Source organism: Mustela lutreola, chromosome 14, assembly GCF_030435805.1.
Source record: "Mustela lutreola isolate mMusLut2 chromosome 14, mMusLut2.pri, whole genome shotgun sequence".
Classification (NCBI taxonomy): Eukaryota; Metazoa; Chordata; class Mammalia; order Carnivora; family Mustelidae; genus Mustela; species Mustela lutreola.
The window spans coordinates 52,538,593-52,557,698 of record NC_081303.1 but is presented as its reverse complement, the minus strand read 5'-3'; the positions used below and the strand labels follow the sequence as shown (position 1 = coordinate 52,557,698).

The 19,106-nt window shown below is 34.9% G+C and overlaps 1 protein-coding gene across 4 annotated transcripts in view; it reads right to left on the bottom strand.

Moving 5' to 3' along the window:
- KCNT2 (potassium sodium-activated channel subfamily T member 2) overlaps positions 1-19,106 on the bottom strand; it is a 351,736-nt gene that overhangs the window by 93,450 nt on the left and 239,180 nt on the right. For all 4 annotated transcript variants that reach the window (XM_059146350.1, XM_059146351.1, XM_059146352.1 and 1 more), the window contains exons 15-17: positions 9,108-9,257; positions 7,207-7,436; positions 1,071-1,284 (exon numbers count right to left, since the gene is read on the bottom strand). In XM_059146350.1, the coding sequence (XP_059002333.1) occupies positions 1,071-1,284; positions 7,207-7,436; positions 9,108-9,257 (594 nt within the window). The remainder of the gene's footprint in view (positions 1-1,070; positions 1,285-7,206; positions 7,437-9,107; positions 9,258-19,106) is intronic.

Genomic DNA, 19,106 nt, shown 5'->3' with positions numbered 1-19,106 from the left:
GGATTGTGTTCTGTGGGAACATTAAACTTCCTTGTAATAATTTCTTTTAAGTGTGAAGGATTAAATGAAGAATTTTTTTAAGTTTCAATTATATTTCAGTTCATTTTATTCAATTTAACATTAACTGAACATCTATTATATGAAAAATATTGGGAGTATTTAAATGGTGTTACCACTGCCACTGCCACTACTACTACTACTACTAGTAGTAGTAGTACCACAAACCCTAGTAATTATTACTCATTGAATGCTTACTCAATACAAAGCAGTGTCCTAAGCACTTCTCCATTATCTCAATTAATTTACATCTGGACATTATAAGGCAGTAATTATACCCCCATTATAGATATAGACACTGTGGTTCAGACTGTTTAATCAGTCACTTGCACATAACCAGTATAGGGTGGAACTGACATGGAAAACAAACTCTTTTAGACTCCATTGTCAAGACTGCTGACCCCTGTGTTTCCCTCAAGAAATAGCAATATATTATGTGAGCAAGACAAGTAAACAAATCCTACTGAAGATTAAAATGTGATTAATAGCATGTACACTAGCACTATGTATTATGGAAGCATAGAAAAGAGAACTAGTACTTCATGTATTCATTCATTCAAAATATTACTGATGTATACCATATGAAAAATACCTATGTAAGATAAGGAAGGGAAATTTAATGGAGGAAACCTGCACCACATGTCACTGAATAATTAACTGATCTTCAATATGGACATGGAAGGAAATAAATTAAAAGTAGGAAGTACAATATAATTAACAAAAACATGCAATCATGAAAATGCATCTTATATCATGAAAATACTGATTGATGTGTTTTCTTTAAGGATAAAAGATAATTTAGAGAACACTGATCCTGGAAATACATGTTGAAGCTAGAAATTTGAGGTCTTAAAATACTTTGTAGGTAATGGAGATACTGGCTAATAGGAAGGTTGTTTTGTTAGAAGTATGTGGAATTGATTCTCGGATATATAAAAGGTAAGGATATTAGTGCCCCAGAGTAGCATAAATCCCAGTAAATCTTACAACTCTTCTAGAATATCTAAACATACTCTAAGTTTGAGGAAGTTTCTTCATCTGCTGTAGTTTCATCTTCTGATTGATCACTTAAAAGATCACATGTTTGAATTGATGATGTATCTGCAACCTCTAAAACGGGAGCAATGCTAGGTCTTCTGATTTCTTTGCTTCCCTCTGTAGGAAGAGACAGTGTGGGGCCGCTTGTTGATCTACAGCTTGTGTCTTGCAAGTCTATAGCCACAGTACCTGCAACAAAGAAACATAAAAATCCATCAAAGTATTTGCCACCCAGATGATAATCAACCATTTAATGAACAAAATGAAATACAACCAGGATAACTGGGAAATCTGTTACTGTTTACCCTTTCTTCTCCATGTGGACATTTTTACCTACATGGATTAAAAAAATTCTGCATTTGTGCAAAATGTGTTTGCTGAGTCTAGCTTATTGCACAAAACACAAGACTTATGAAACCCTGAAATACTTAGATTTTTAAAGTGAAAAAAATACTTTGTTTCAATTTACATTTACTTAAAATTAACAAATAAAATTTTGGCCTTTTCAGTTTAGTGGATTTCTCATTACATCCTTTCCCCCCATTGTGTTATTATTCTCTTGCTGATTTGTAATCACTTTTTTTAAATATTAGAACCATTAATATTTTATACTTATTTCACAAATATTTATTATGTACTGCATGGAAAACACTATCCTAGGCACTTGGGATATGTAGGGAATAAGGGAACAAAATAATGCTTCTACATATAAGCACTTATCTTTAAAATAACCAAGTAGACAAATAAATGAAAACAGTCATTTTAGATAGTAATAAATACATGCAGAAAATAAAACAAATTAATGTGATGAAGACCAGGAGGAGGAATGAATTTTCACCAGGTGGTTTGGAAGGCAACTTTGAAGTCATGACCTTTGATTTTTTTTACTCAAAAGACAATAGGGAGTACTCAAGCTGTGGAAGTACCTTGAGGCTGTAGCAACAGCAAATTTAAATAGCTTAAGGCTTTTGCATACTGGGGGGTAGTCCCCAGTAAATAGAAGAAACAAATTCCTTTGAAATTATTTAATTGGATGTTTAAAATTAATTTAAACATCAATTTATGGAAAGCTGATGTCTCCCCTTCTGAAGAAAATAATACAGTCTTACCGACGAGTGCCATCATGTTTCTCCACCACTCACTTCATTTACGCACTAATACCTGGTCATCCTTCTAAAACCCCTTAGACCTCACTTTGTCCCTTTTGAAGCAACTATTAAAACACCTGCCACTTCTCTCAAACCTCTGACCTTGCCACCTCCTTTACTATTAGAGCAGAAGTTTTTAAAGTGGGAATAAAACTAATGGATTTTGGCCTCTCTTTTCTTGCATCATGGAAAGAGAGGTCAGCAACTGATTTCTAAAACCTCTGAGGCAATCGGAAGTCTCCACAGAAGGAGGGATGAACAGGAAATGTTTTGAGGGTGACAGTTGGTAGCACAAGTCTGATGAGAATATCCGAGAATTCCTCAAAACTGAATAAATTTGGGGGGTTATGTTTCAGAGACTTGTACCTCTCCATATACACAAAACTCAGATTAATATGTTTGTAGTTCGTGTGAAAGCCGTCATGTGACAGGCATATACGAACATTCCCAGAACAGCTGTTTCTGAGAAAAGGATGTAGGGACCAGCACTTAGCAATTTCAATATCAGAGCAAAGGTAGAGATTGTTGTCATCAGAAACTCTATGGTCAACCAATTTTTGAACACCATAAATAAAGATTAATCTATAATTCAATCTTTGGGCAAGAGCTGAATGAGGCTCCTAGAGAAAATAAGATTAAATTTTCTATTTAGTAGGTATGTGGAATTGATTAAAAATTAAATTTTACAAATTTGATTTACAAAAATAAGCCATTATTTACATCCTAAGGCTTTAAGTTAAAATTCACATGTATATTTATCCTCTGCACATGACTACACTGTTGAGTTCAGAAAGAAAACAGAACTTATCATAGAAGAAATCCTTCAATTCTCCGACTTCAAACAAACATGAGTTTCACCAAACTTCTGTTCCTTTATTTCTGCTTAGAAGGAAACAGAAATACTTCCATTTATGTGAAGTTAATTCCTACTCATGTTTTGGGAATTAAATCCCTTCTGGCTTCCTAATAAATTGTGATCTTTTAACCCTACTCCTCAAATATATGTGACTTCACATCACCCCCCAACTACCTCTTTATCATTTTTTTGCCCAACACAGGGAAATGTGGTCACTTCCCAATTATTTTGCCAAAGCAGATACCTGGCCCCAAGCTATGCATGGGGATATGATCATAAGGAAGAATCTAGCAGGGAAGACACAATTCAAAAAGTAGTCACAATTACAGAAACAAGCCCTTTGAACATTTCCTTTCCTTAACAAACCTGACTCTTATAAAGGTGATGGGTAAATACCCTCAGTGTGGTCATCGTCTCTTTTAGACTCTTCTCCTTTTATCCTTTCTAAAATCCCAGCTTTTTCCCATATCTTCAGATTCTATCACCACTATCTTTCACTGTTTTGTTTGGTGACTAAACCTATGTCATTCTACTTATTTCCTAATGTTTCTAGTCAGTTTCTCCAATACTATTTGCATCAGTCTGTCAGGACTGTCATAACAAAGTACCACAGACTGGGTGGCTTAAACAACAGAAATTTATTGCCTCATAGTTTTAGAGTCTGGAAGTCTAAAATCCATGTGTTGGCAGGATTGGTTTCTTGAGGGTTGTGAGGGAACGGTCTGTTCCAGGCCTCACTCCTTGGCTGGTTGATGGTCATCTTCTGCTTATGTCTCCTCTTGTTGTCTTCCTTGGATGTGTCTCTGTGTCCTAATTTCCTCTTCTTATAAGGACACCAGTCATAGTGGATTAGAGCCGATTCTAATGACCTCATTTTAACTTGATCACTTCTTTAAAGACTTTAGCTTCTAATACACTAAATTATTTCCCTATTTTTTCTGTGTTGTTTATCAGCAGTCTCCCCTGTGATAGAACGTAAGATCTGTGAGCTAGGGATCTTTATCTATTTGTTCATTAATTTATCATAGAAACTTATAAGAGTGTCTGGCACATATTAGGTACTTTGAGTAAAGGTTAATAATGGGAAGAAATCAGTAGGATTTCTTATAAAAAATAATATGCTAGGTCAATAACAAACAGGGTCACCTAACACAGTCCATTAGGTGACCCTGTTTATTATTGACCTAGCATATTATTTTTTCAATTCAACATTAACTGAACATCTATTATATGAAAGATATTGGGAGTATTTAAATGGTGTTACCACTGCCACTACTACTACTAGTAGTAGTACTATAACTCCTAGTAATTATTACTCATTGAATGCTTACTCAACACAAAGCAGTGTCCTAAGCACTTCGCCATTATCTCAATTAATCTATATCTGAATATTATGAGGCAATTATTTATACACCCATTCTATATCTGAACATTATGAGGCAATTAATTATAGCCCCATTACAGATATAGACACTGTGGTTCTATTTACAGTCCAAGCAGGGCCATGGAATATGTCTCAGAAAGAATGATACTGAGACTGAGACAAAGGATTAGAAGAAGTTACCTAGGCAAAGTTGGGGGCTAGGGAGTAGATTCTGTCAGAAGAAACTTCTTGTGTTGAGTTCCACTGGTGAAAAACAATTAGTGAAGACGGAAAGGAATTTAGTATGAATGGGACTTAGTAATGTGATTGAAGGGACAGTAAAATACACGACTAGAAAATTGAAGTGGAATTATTTAAAAAAAAAAAAGAACTTTTAGTAAAGTGACTGTGATTTATCTTCTAAACTAGGATACTTTTTTTTTTAAAGATTTTATTCATTTGACAGAGAAAGACACAGCAAGGGAGGGAACCCAAGCATGAGGAGTGGGAGAAGGGAAAGCAGGCTTCTGTCAAGCAGAGAGCCTGATGTAGGACTCAATCCCAGGACCCTGGGATCATGACCTGAGCCTAAAGCAGATGCTTACCAACTGAGCCGCCCAGGCAGCCCTGAACTAGGATACTCTTAAGAGTCATAGGGTGTGATCTTCAGTAATGACACCAGGACAACATAGATAAACTGGGACTGTGCTGGAATAACTGGGAGTGCCCCATGCAAACAAGAAGTTTTGGTTATCCAAATTATAAGCCATGTAATATAAAATTTAGATTTTTTTCCCCTTGGATAATAAGCAATTCACGTGATTGATTGATTGATTGATTGATTTTAGAGACAGATAAAGAGAATACACACATGTAGGGTAAGGGTACAGAGAGAGAGAGAGAAGAAGAAGAGAATCTCAAACAGATTCCTCACTAACCCAGTGTGGGGCTTGATCTCACAACCTTGAGATCATGACCTGAGCTGAAATCAAGAGCCTAATACTTAACCAACTGAGCCATCCAGGCACCCCAGTAATTCAAATTATTTATGTAGGAGAATGACACTATCAATATTATGTAAAAATTATAACTCTAGTTGCAAGGCAGAGAAGAGTGCAGGACAGCATGGAGGCATGGAGAGAAGCTTGGGGGGCAGGGGGTGATTCTACAGTTGAGGGGAAGAATGATGGAGATTCAGACCATGATCACACAGACAGTGGGGAGAAAGAAGGGAATGACTTTCAGGGATACTTGATTATCTGAATTAATAGAATTGATGGATTCTGAGATATGAGAGGAGAGGAAGAGAATTGTCAGGATTGTGACTTTACAAATTATGTTGTGTCATCTATTTGTTCATTAATTTATCATAGAAACTTATAAGAGTGTCTGGCACATATTAGGTACTTTGAGTAAAGGTTAATAATGGGAAGAAATCAGTAGGACTACTATAAAAAATAATATGCTAGGCCAATAACAAACAGGGTCACCTAACACAGAAAATGGAGGAGGAAGTAATTTTGAATGAGGGCAGACAGATAACTTCCATTTGAATATGCTGTGTTGGTTTTTCCTGTGAGACATCCGGGCAGAAATAAATAACCAGTATACTGCTGTGAAGAGAAATATAAGTTAATGATTTATATAAAAGAATCATCAATTTTTGGAGGGCAAGTCAATCTGTGGGAGCAGAAGAACATGGTCAATACCATCCCATGTTGTGAAGATGAAAACTGGATTTCGTGACAGAGTGGTGACTTTGCCAGAGTAGTGATACAAGGACTACAGATTTCAGACTAAACTGGGCAAAGGCATGAGGGGACAATAAGATTTCAAAACAGCAACTGAAGACAACCCTTTCAAGGAATTTACCTGTGAAGATGCCAAGCCAAGAGGTCCAGGTGTGTGTGTGTGTGTGTGTGTGTGTGTGTAGAAATAAAAAAAGAGACACATAGAGACAGACAGAGAGACAAGGAGAGGAAAAACGAACCAATGATATTTGAAATAGCCTCTGTTGATAACTGGATAGAGAACTTACAAAAGAACTAAAAAAGTGTCAGGTGCTTATATTCTAATCAGAAATATGAAATAATTATTGACAATTTTGAATTAGCTTAATTTCTTTTTAATTTTTTTTAAATTTTATTTATTTGTCATGGAGACAAGGAGAGTAAGAAAGAAAGAGAGCACAAGCAGGGGGAGTGGCAAGCAGAGGGAAAAGATTCTCTGCTTAGCAAGAAGCCTGATCTGGGCTTGATCCCAGGATCATGACCCAAGCCAAAAGCAGACGCTTAACAGACTGAGCCACTCAGGCATCCTAAACTAGTTTAATTTCTTACCAGTTTAACAGCTTGGAAACTTTGTTCTAGATACTTAGTTATACCAAGTTTATTATATAGACAATTAGTGTCTAGTTTGACTTTGAAATTTTAACAAACATTGAAGGATATTTATTATGCCTTTTAAAGAAAAAAACTAAGGGGACTGCGTGACTCAGTAGTTTAAGCATCTGCCTTTGGCTCAGGTCATGACCTTCGGGTCCTAGGACTGAGGTCTGTATAAGGTTCTCCACTCAGCAGGGTGTTTGCTTCTCTCTCTCCCTTTGTGGCCTCTCTTGCTTTTGCTGTCTCTCAAATAAATAAATAAATAAAATCAAAAGAAAGAAAAAGAAGGAAAGAGAGGGAGGGAGAAAGAAAGAAAGAGAGGAAGAAACTAGTGATATATTCAAATTTATTTATACTTACCCATGCTGGCAATTATGCTATGTACAGGTAATCGAGAAGGTCCATGATAAAATGACCTTGGTACATTGCTTTTTTTCTGCTGGTCTTGGTTTTTAAATGCTGAATTCTCTTCTTTGGTAATATTAATATAAAAACATATATCTGTAGCATTCATAATATATCGAGGACCTGGATTCAGCAAAATGTTTTTATTATCCTCCCTCCGAACACCAATCAAGCAGACGCCAAACCTTAATTTAAAAATAAATAAATAAAATCTTAAGAACTGTGATTCAGCAAAGCTCTTATGTTTTTTGTTTTTAAGTTTGCATGTGTAAGACAATTGGTAAACTATTATAAGGCAGAGGAAAATTACCAGTATCAAATCAAAGTATTTTAAAGCTTGCAAAGATCGTGAAAGTTTAAGACTCCAGGCTCTGAAGACGAAAAAAAAAAAAAGGACTCTCAACACTCAAAACTTTCCTGTTTTTCCAGGAAAAGAAACTATGTCCTTAATGTGTGGTAAAATCAGTTTAAATGATTATGATCTATATAGTTATTTTTAAATAAAGAAGAATAGAAAAAAGATAATAAAAAATATCAGAGTGTTTATCATTAGTAAGGGTAAGAATTTTCAATAAATTGTGTGTGTATTGAGTCTTACCATAAATGTATATTTTCACTAGGTCAAAAAATATAAACCTGTATTACTTTAGTCAAAAATGCTAAATTGGCCTAAAAGAAGAAACTTACCCAAGGTCATATGAGAAAAAAATCAGGGTACCTAAATTTTTTTTAGTTTTGTTTCTACCATATTTGGTTTACTCTGAATTTTAGAAAAAAAATTAATAATCTGAATAGGTACACAGCTTTATTGGGAGAAATATCGACCACTAAATATAATAGATAATAAAATTTTATTTTATACTTTTTCAGGTTATTCTGCAAACACGAAATGTTGTGAATGTTTTTATTTCAATATGTCTTATAGCATTAGAAATAAATCTAGTTTAAAAATATTTTTTAAACATCAAAATATATGTACAGAAAGAATCATGCTGAGAATTAAAGTGGAATATATTAAATATTAGATTAGTGGAAAATACTAGACATATACAAACCTTAAAATATTATATCAATATATTTACAATACTGATAATATATTACTTTCATTTTAAACATATATTTTTGTTTCTTTAGTAAATAATTTTTCTCAAAAAGAAAAAAATATTTTTTTCCATGTTTGAATTAGAAGGTACCATTGTTTATTTACTTTTTAACTTATTTCTCTGATCAAAGCAAATTTTTTTAAATATAGGTTTTATAAATGTTATTATGACTGTTTACATTTTTTTTTACTTGAAATTTTCTTTTTTTTTAAATTTTTTATTTTTTATAAACATATATTTTTATCCCCAGGGGTACAGGTCTGTGAATCACCAGGTTTACACACTTCACAGCACTCACCAAAGCACATACCCTCCCCAATGTCCATAATCCCACCCCCTTCTCCCAAACCCCCTCCCCCCAGCAACCCTCAATTTGTTTTGTGAGATTAAGAGTCACTTATGGTTTGTCTCCCTCCCAATCCCATCTTGTTTCATTTATTCTGTTTACATTTAAAATCAGATCTCTAAAGAAGATTCATTTTCATGTATTTGTGAATTCTTCATGGATTAAAATATTTTAAAGATGGCTTAAAAGTTACTAAAGCCAGTATTTCTATTAAATTATACTTTATACCTAACACCCTTAACTTGTAGAGACCATACAGAACCAGAGTTCAAATGTCTCAATAATTACGTTAAAATTCCAGAATCCTTGCAACTTATGAGCACCAATATGGGCTGTATTTTAGAAAACTGTACTTAAAGGGTACGGTTGATTTATATTTTAAGTCCACTTTGGAAGCCGAGACGTACTTTTTGTGTGCATGAAAAGACGCATATGTAAAACTCTTCCCTTCGTATTCAGCAAAAAATGTACTTTCTTCCAAAACAATGTGGTAGACTTCATTGCCAGAGCATCTGCCATATATCTTCTGCCACTGCTCTGGGGATTGCTGGCCTTCTCTGCAACAAAAGCACACACACATACACATACACAAAGAGCAAGACACAGTGAATGTGGTTAAAAAGACAGTTTTCACACCTAATCTGGTTTCCCTACAGGAGGAACTGGTAAGCACGGTTCAAAGAAGTCTATGTGTGATGCTCTAAATGATGATATTACTTACAAATACTCACAAAGAGTTACCACAGAAATTTTGAAACTAACACAACATGTAAGTTTGAAAGACGGTAGATTCCTAGAAAGTAGTTCTTCACAATCCAGTTAATGGAAGCATTTATCCTGACTATGCGGCAATAAGATATAGAATTTCATTTTAATTTCTCTTTATGTATATCCTGTCATGCACATCCTGTTTTTACCCTTGTTTTATAGTCTAAATAATATGGCCCACTTCATCTCATTTATAATACTTGCTTGGCCCTGGTAGGTAACCAGGTAACCAGATTTTGCTTTGTATTTATAAGTGTACAATGTCAACTTATGTTATCACAGAAAGTACAGTTTGTATTTTCTAGAATGTTCTGCTCAGTGGCCTTGGATATAAATAAAAAAGTCAACCTATGAAAAACATATTGTGAATATACAAGAGCTCTTCTTTCCCATTTTTTATAGTAAATTTCACTTTTTCTGAATAAATTTATGGAGTCTATAAATACAAGAAATGCACTTTAAGAAGGCAAGTGATAAATATATAAATATCAAAATATTTAATCTAATGTTTATATATTCTGAATCGATAAAAGCAGATAACAAACCATATCTAACATATTTAGGGTTGAAAAAAACATTTTAAAATCTGAGTTTTAGGGGGACCTGGGTGGCTCAGTGGGTTAAAGCCTCTGCCTTCAGCTCAGATCATGATCGCAGGGTCCTGGGATCAAGCCCCACAACGGGCTCTCTGCTCGACAGGGAGCCTGCTTCCCTTCCTCTCTCTCTGCCTGCCTTTCTGCCTACTTGTGATCTCTGTCTGTCAAATAAATAAATAAAAATATTCTAAAAAATAAAAATAAAATAAAATCTGAGTTTTATCTAAAGAATTATTAGAGATAATACATTAATATTTTCAGAGTCAATAAGTTTTTAAAAAATCATATATTTTCGAAGTATGCTTCACTTTACTTCATTGTTTCTTAATTGTGCTTTAGAGTCAATTAAGAGTCAAGAACCCATGGGATGCCTGGATGGCTCAGTTGAACATCCAACTTTTGATTTCAGCTCTGGTCATGACCTTGAGCCCTGCCTTGAGCCCCGCCTCAAGTTCTGTGCTGGGGGTTGGGAGGCAGTTTGTGTGAGATTTTCTCCCTCTCCCACTTTCCCTCCCCCAACTCACATGCGTGTGCTCTTCCTTCTCTCTCTGAAATAAATAAATAAACCTTAAAACAAAAAAAGAGTTAAGAGTTCAGACCCTGAAGACTGATCACCTGCTCTGAACCCTAATTCTGTAATCTTGGGTTGTTCAGTAACCTCTGAGTTTTTCTCTACCTCTTCTGTGAAAAATAGCCCCAACATCACTGGGTTAGATAAAATAAAGTAATACAAACAAATCACTCAGCAGATATTGGGATCATAGTAATCACTCAGTAAATGTTAGCTTCCACTATTTTGCTGTTACACCTTCCTCACTGCTAAATTTTGGAGCCAATTTCAACATGTCCAGTCAACCTACACTAATGCTCTTAAAACCTTTACTCTTTTTTCTTTAATGTTAATGTGTTTTTGGAAATAGGAAAATAAAATAAAGCAGACCACTTCTGACCATTGACTGCATCTGCCTAAACCTAACTACTGCTTCCTAAGAATAATTTTTCCTTGTGGAGAAAACATTCCCTTTGGCAAACAAAAATAAAATTATCTTTGTTATGCTCCATAGTCTACTTGGCAAGATGATAATTGGCATAGATAGAATCCTTTTAAAGTGCTGGAAATGTAAGAGAAGGTGCCAGTAATTCATCACTGTTTGTTCAAAATCCAAAAGGTAGGATGGAGTCAAATCCGTGTCACACAAGGGTCCTAAAAGCTATTAAAGAAAATCATAAATCTAAGTCCAGGGGCTGAGATGGAAATACAATGTTGTAACTTGGAAAGGAACAGAAAAGGAGGGTTAGACAAAGACATTTCAGATGGATTTTCCTAAATCATTTGCTTGTTCTCATGCTATTTTACACTTGTACCCCCTGAAGACCTCTTTATGCTCTCTTCAAATATCCCAGATAGGTGAGCAAGAATCTCTAGGTTTCTGCTAATTGTAAATAACCCACATTTTCTCCTTTGTAGCTCATGTTAATTGTTTGAGAAATGTGTGAACATAGGAATGTCATTTAATACTAATAGCTATGTCCAGTTCCCACTTACTAATCCGTACATGAAATATTCATCGAGCTCTTAGGTTGTATCAGGCACAGTTCTAAAATTAAAAGTTATAGCAGAACTTGCAACACACAAGACAAAAATGTTTTCTTGTTTGGAGCCTCTAGTGAAGGAAGACTGACAATAAACCAAAGAAGCCAACTGTGTTATGTGTTAGAAGTGATGAGAGACTGGGAGAAAAATTAGAGAGAAAAATGACTTCTAGGAGTCATTCTAGGAGAAATGGAATATAAATGGTATGGTTGAGGAAGGCATCACTGAGAGGTCGGCATTTGAGTAAAAATCTTCAAGAGTTCTGGAACGGCAACCACATGGGTACCTAGGAGAATAGTGGTCCAGGCAGAAGCAGCCACAAGCATTTTCCTGAGGCAGAGGAATGACTGATATAGCTAAGGAAAAGCAAAGAGACCAGTTTAGCTGGAGCTGAGGGAGGAGAAAAAAATGAGTCCAGAGAGATAGCAGGGCAGGGAGAGGGGTCACATAGAGATTTATAAATGTTTACAATGACTCTGACCTGTACTTGAGACGATTTGGCAGTCACTGGAGGATTTCAAAGATGGGTGCAAAAGATTCTGACTTAAAGTTTACAAAAATCCCCCTGGGTCATGGTGCTGACTCAGAAACCAAAGAAAGGGTAATGACCAATAAGGAGGTCATCATGATAGAGACGATGATAGCTTGGACCAGACTAGACTTGGTCCTGAATGTAGACCAGAAAGGATTGCTAAGGGAAGAGAAAAAAGTTACAAAAATCTTATGTATCTGAGTCCATCAGAAATATGTATGGATAAATAAAATCCACACAGATAACAGCGAAAATGCAAGGAATACTGCTTATAAAACATCATGAAGAAATCGCAAACATAAAAATGTTAAAATCAAAGAAGTGATTTTGGATTTGTCATTGTAGCCTACTAGGTCCTAGAAAGAAAAAAAGTCAATCAGAGATAGTTTGTGTGGGCTTCAGAAACATTTGGAGTGTTTATTTTTTACATCTGAAATGCTAGGTACCTGTCTATGATAATATTTTTATCACATGCAAATGAATGAAATATTTCTTATTATACAGAATGTAATATGTGCTAATATACAATGGTATTAGCATATATGCAAAAGATACCTGCATCTAATGATCATTGCAGCACTGTTTACATTAGCAAAGACATCGAAACAACTGAAGTATTCATAGATGGATGAATGAATAAAGAAAATGTGGCACAGATATATATAATGAATTCCCGTTCAGGTATAAAAAAGGAAGTCCTGTCATTTGTGACAACATGGATGGACCTTGAGGATATTAGTTCAGTGAAATAAGTCAGACCAAGACAAATACCATATGATCTCATTTATATGGAGAATCCATAAAAACAGAAACAAAAAAAATGAACTTAGAGATTCAGAGAACAGACTAGTGGTTGCCAGAGGTGGGAGGTGGGTGAAATGGGGGAAAGTGAACCAAAAGTACAAACTTTAAGTTGTAAAATAAATAACTCCTGGGAATATAGCGCACAGCATGGTGACTACAGTCAATCATACTGTGTTATATGTTTGAAAGCTACTAAGAGAGTAAATCTTAAAAGTTCTGCTTACAAGAAAAAAAATTATAAGTATGTGTGGTGAATGGATGGAGTAATTGTCACGATCATTTCTTTCTCTCTCAGGATATATATAAAAAAATCCTACAGGGCTCTTGGGTGGCTCAGCAGGTTAACTGGCTGCCTTCTGCTCAGGTTATGATCCCAGGGTCCTAGGATCAAGTTCTGCATCTGCATCTCCTTGCTCACTGGGGAGCTTGCTTCTCCCTCTGCCTACTCTTCTCCTGCTCCCCCTGTTCGTGCGTTCTCTCTCTGCTCTCTCTGACAAATAAAAAAATAAAATATTTTTTAAAAATTGTATATATAGGACATGTAGAATTATTAAAGTGTATGCCTAAAACTAATGTAATGTTACATGCCAGTTATGTCTGTTTTTTAAAAGGGCATATTATAGCCTATAGATGTGTAAAAAAAAAAACTTTTATTTGTCTTCAACTTAAGATAAAATTAATTTCTACCTAAATTTTCTCTTCCTCTTATCTCACTTTATGTTTCTAGGCAGAATTAACTCAAGATTATTTTTTAAAGGAGGAAAACAATTACATAATTTAAAAAATTATTTCTAAACTTCTTATGCAAGAAAATATTTTCAATTCCACATCTAAGTGACTCGGGAACTCATTATGTGTCCCTTTCCCCATCAATTCTCACACTCTTCAAATAGTCCTGAACCATCTTTTTGCCTCCTTGCCTCCAGTATTGGCCATTACAAATCAATTTATGGTGCTGTCATAAGAGTGAATTTCAAAATCTTTAAGATCAGTTCATGTCACTCTCCTGTTGAAAATGTTTAAAGGACTTCTTTCTTCCATTTTAAAAAGGTGAACTTTTTTATCATCATTACAAAGCCCTTCTGACCTATGCTATGCCTTTCAAATTTCTTCTGTTACATTTGCCTTCTTTCTCTTGTAAGTTCCAGCCAGGAGCACTCCTTAATGTACCCTGAACAAGAAGCTCTTTCTTAGCCTTTGGCCTTTTCACAATGTTGTTCCTTCTATCTCCTACACTTGACAATTCTTTGACCTACAGCTTACTTATTACTTTTTCAGCTTTGCCGGGCTGTACTTTTTTCATGATACTATAACACTAAATTGTATTAATTACTCCTTAATGTCTTGCTTTCCATGTGAAATAAGCCACATGAGGAAAGGGATCACGTCTTGTTTACAGCTATATTTTTGAGACCCTGACATCCATTCTGGCACAGAGTAAGTGCTTAATAAATGGTTAAATAGACAAAGAAAAATCTAACAATGTTCTTCATGCTTAATTACTAAATGTTCAGCTTTCCTAATTACATAATACCTGTCTCCTTCACCAGAATCATTTTTTAGGTTGAAACAATTACTTTCCCTATGATGAATTTGTCATTAGAATTCGGAAAAAAAAAATCACTGAGTTCCCCAATTGCTAATGGACATGAAATAAACATAAAAATATATGTTTATAAAAAATAAAAAATAAAAAAAATTAAAAAAAAAAATTTAACCTCAGCAGCAGTGAAAAAACAAAAAACATATTAGGGACAAAAAAAGCACAGAATGGGAAGCTTAGTGAAAATTACAAAGAGCCATTTAATGAAGATTTAAGATGTGTTTAATCAAATGAACTTTTAGGGAAAATAATTGGCTTATGCATTTACTGTCAACCTCAAAGTATACTCCAACCTATAAAATAGTACAGTCTAGTTTATTTCATACCCTTTTAAGGCTGCTCTACCATTTTTATTGAAAACTCAATGATTATCAGTCCTTTCTAGACAGGTTTATGTCCACCTTCATTTTCAAAATAATTGATGGCTCCAGTTTTTTATAGAGGTATTAGTAGAAAAAAAAAGAAAACAATGATAGGAATATGAAAACAAAATATTCTATCAAGATAATACATGGATTATAGAATATCAGTGTATGCTTGATACTTTAAAGAACCTCTCTGAGTTGACTATTCCATCAATAAAGGGACATGCTGTAGAATTCATGCACCCAAAACCATAGTCATGAGAGCCTTGGAAAAACTTTGATTGGGTAACTTATAAGGAAACAAAGCTTGTGTACAAATTTTAAACCTTAAAGAAATGTCTAAGTGTGGGGGAAACAAAAATGTTTTAAAAAGGGAAGTGGGAGGGAAGATGATTACTTAAGAGAAAGGGAAAAAAAATCTAGTTAAATAAATTATAAACACCACATCAAATTCTTCAAGAGCTTATAGGCTTTAATCATGTCCTTTCAAATGCCCCATTTCTGTCCTATAATAACGTCTTGGGCAGGTCCCTTTCTTTCTGTTTTTTTTTTTTTTTTAAAGATTTTATTTATTTATTTGACAGACAGTAGGCAGAGAGGCAGGCTGAAAGAGAGAGAGGAAGAAGCAGGCTCCCTGCTGAGCAGAGAGCCCAATGTGGGACTTGATCCCAGGACCCTGCGATCATGGGCAGGTCCCTTTCTTTCAAATCATGTTCCGTTATTAAAAAGCTCAGTTCTAACCCAATTTGAAACTCTGACTTATTCTCCCTGGGATGTTGCTGATCTTCAAAGTAACTCTAACTGGCCATCACTGTTCCTCTGTCAAGGGATCTTGTAGGCACACGTGAATCCCCTTTATGTGGAGTATGGGGTGAGCCTTGGTATACGATCACCGATAAGTAAGAAACTCTCTTCCACTTTCCCTCATCTTATTTCCTGGTGGTACATCCTATAGTCTAGATGGGGTACCAGAAATATGGCTCAAGTCTTTTTAAGCTATCAGTTGTGCTGAGGAAAACCCATGTGTGGGATTGAAGGCTGCTTTCTAGCTCTACCATTTTACTCTAATTCTTTTTTCCTCATGTTCAAAGAATCACAACAAACTACATAACAAATAATCACAACAAAGAATCACAACAAACTACATAAGCAAATGTCTAACTAGGGAACAAGATGCTAGTTCCCACTTCCTGCAGAAATTCCTATTCTCCATGAGTAATAGCTAATTCTTTTGTACTTCCTTTCACATACCTGGGAGCAGGTGCAAGAGCACTGTGTTATTCTATCCATTCCCCTCTCTGATCTTCTCTTTCTATGGTAAGTTGAAGAGAATGGACAATGGAATACTTTGTCCTCAATTATGAGTTATAATTCTTTGTCCTCAATTATGAGTTACAGTCACCAATTCTGGGACATGAAAAGTCCCTCTCAGTATAATAAATATTGGTTGAAAAAAAGTATGTTTGTTCTATTCTGTTTATTTTACCCAAGTTAGAAATATCATTTGTTCCAGTTAATTTCCTGATGGTGCATAAATCAATTTTGACAACTGATTTTATTTTTCTTTTAAATGCAAATAGCACATTCCTCATTAATCTGTGATTACACCTTCAAGGAAAATGGATTTTTATTGCCAGAAAGCAAATTAACTCACATACCAATCTCCTGTGTTTCAACACTATCAACTGAGCGGAAGGAGGACTGATAGTGAGCAAGTACTTGGGTCTGCTCTTTGCAGAAATGTATTTTAATACAGGCCTCTGAATACAGTAAAGGAATCTTACATAATTTTGTTTTTTTTTTTAAAGTTTCCCCATATCGAATTTTCACAGAGGGAGGAATAAAAAAGGGTTTAACTGGAATTTCCTGTTCCAGATAAAGTAAGTTGAAATCGTATTACAGTACATGCTCTCTTTCTCATTCAGTAATGTGCTCAACTATTCTGCTCGGTAATATAGCTTACGTTGAAAAAACAAAATAATGGGAGCCTGGGTGGCTCGGTTGGTTGAGCTGCTGACTTCTTTTTGGCTCAGGTCAAGGTAAGATCCTGCCCCCTACTGGGCTTCATGCTCAGCAGGGAGTCTATTTGAGATTCTTTCTCTCTGCCCCTGCTCCCATTCACACTGGCGGGAGTGTGCTCTCTGTCTCCCTTAAGTAAATAAATAAATAAATCTTTTTAAAAAAGTGTTTGGAAAACAAAACAAGATACAAACAAAAACAGCGTAAAACCTTATTCTACTGACAAATTCCTATTTTTTGTAAAGATGGACAATGTTTTTATTTTTTTGAAAACTCATACTAATAACTTCTAGAAAATAAAATTTGATTTTATTTTTATATTTTCTGTATGCATACAAGGATGCCATCAAACTACAGGTAAACTCAAGAGTAAGCTTGGTATTATGAAGCACTGCCTTCAAGGTTATGAAATGTAATCATTAGTAGGAATCCACCTCTTTTACAATATTGTGTTTGTTGTCTTAAACACCTCTGCATTTTAATCACTGGATTTAGTTTTGCTGGTATATTTTGTTCTCTTCAATCCTGAATAATGTAGTTAAATATACAGTAAATGATCAGTTTCAGATTTGCCAACACTGACACAGGTTGACAAATTAGTTGTTTTTATATACTTATTTTTATTATCAAACTAAATCATCTTCACATCAGTGAGAGTAAACAGCATCTTGTCACAGGGACTTTTGATATAAAATCCATTCTTTGCTGTGTAATAGAAAACTTTACATATATCTAGGTGGAAGTTTTTGCCTTAGGAAAAGGATTTCATCTAGATTTATACTTGAAATGTTAAATAAAATAAAATTTCCTTATTAATGCTTCATTTTAAAGGAGATTACATATTTACTACCTCATTATATTGATTAAAAGTAGATTTAAAACTCAAATGTTTAAATATAATTAAAATTAATACACTCTTTAATTCTGTACACTTGTGTTTCTCCAATTTAATGTCTGCTTGATTGCACATAGTTGTTTATATTCTTTATAGGGTGTTTTTCTGCAAACACACATGAATTGCATTAATTCATAATGGTCCCAAACTGTTACATTATTTAAAAATCAAATTATTTAAATGACATTACAGTTTTGCCTTTTTTATCAATGTCAGGAATCTACAGGTAACATTGTAGGCCAAAGAAATGATTCTGACAAATTGTAGGCTGTGTCCCTGGAAACGTAATTTATGGGTGGAGAAGGTATAGTGGAGTATACAGAAGCTTGCAAAAAGGGAGTTTACAAAAGAAATAGCTAACACAACTCTGATGAACATTTATTCTTGCTAGTCCTCTGACATACAAGTATGGTTATCTTATCTAGGAAGAGAAGTATTCAAGATCTCTAGATAGAAGAAGTAAAAATACACAAGATTAAGATGCCTCAGTCTACTAGGAAGAGGCTTATGCATTCCCACTCTTGAACAGCAGAATTTCCCAGCTTTTCATGTCATCAGACATCAAAACAAAAATCTGAGTTCTAAGATTAAATCAAGATAGTGTATGCTAATCAATGTTCTACCGCTAGATGGAACTGGAAAGCTGTTTGCCACTCTCAGGAGAAGAAAAAATTGCTGAAGTGGAAAAAAAAAAGGAAAATGCCATATAGCTTCCAAACATAATTAATAGTGAACTTAAACAAGGAACACTTTTTGAAGGGAATCTATGTCATGAAGAAATGAAATAGAGCTCAACTGTTAAATCTGAAACACGGTATGTACTTGAAGGTGGCCCAAATTCACTCTTCTTAAAGTTAGTTTGTCTTTCAAAAACTCCAGTGTAATTTTCCAAAGTGCTCATTTAATTAAAGAACTGTCTAATTATCACATACCAAAAAATTCTGTAAAGATTTATCACCTTTATCACCTACCTTTAAAAAAAAAAAAAGATTTATTTTACTTGAAAGAGAGTGAGGATGAGAGAGAGAGACAGGGGAGGGGTGATGACGGGGCAGCCGGAGACGGGGTCTCTCGGGTCAACAATGCACTGTGAGTGGAGCCTGACGCAGGACCTTGATCCCACAGCCCCATGACCCTAAGATCATGACCCCACCTGAAACCAACAGTGGGATGCTTAACAACTGCACCTCCCTGGTGACCCAAGATTGTTCATCGACTTTTGAAACTGTC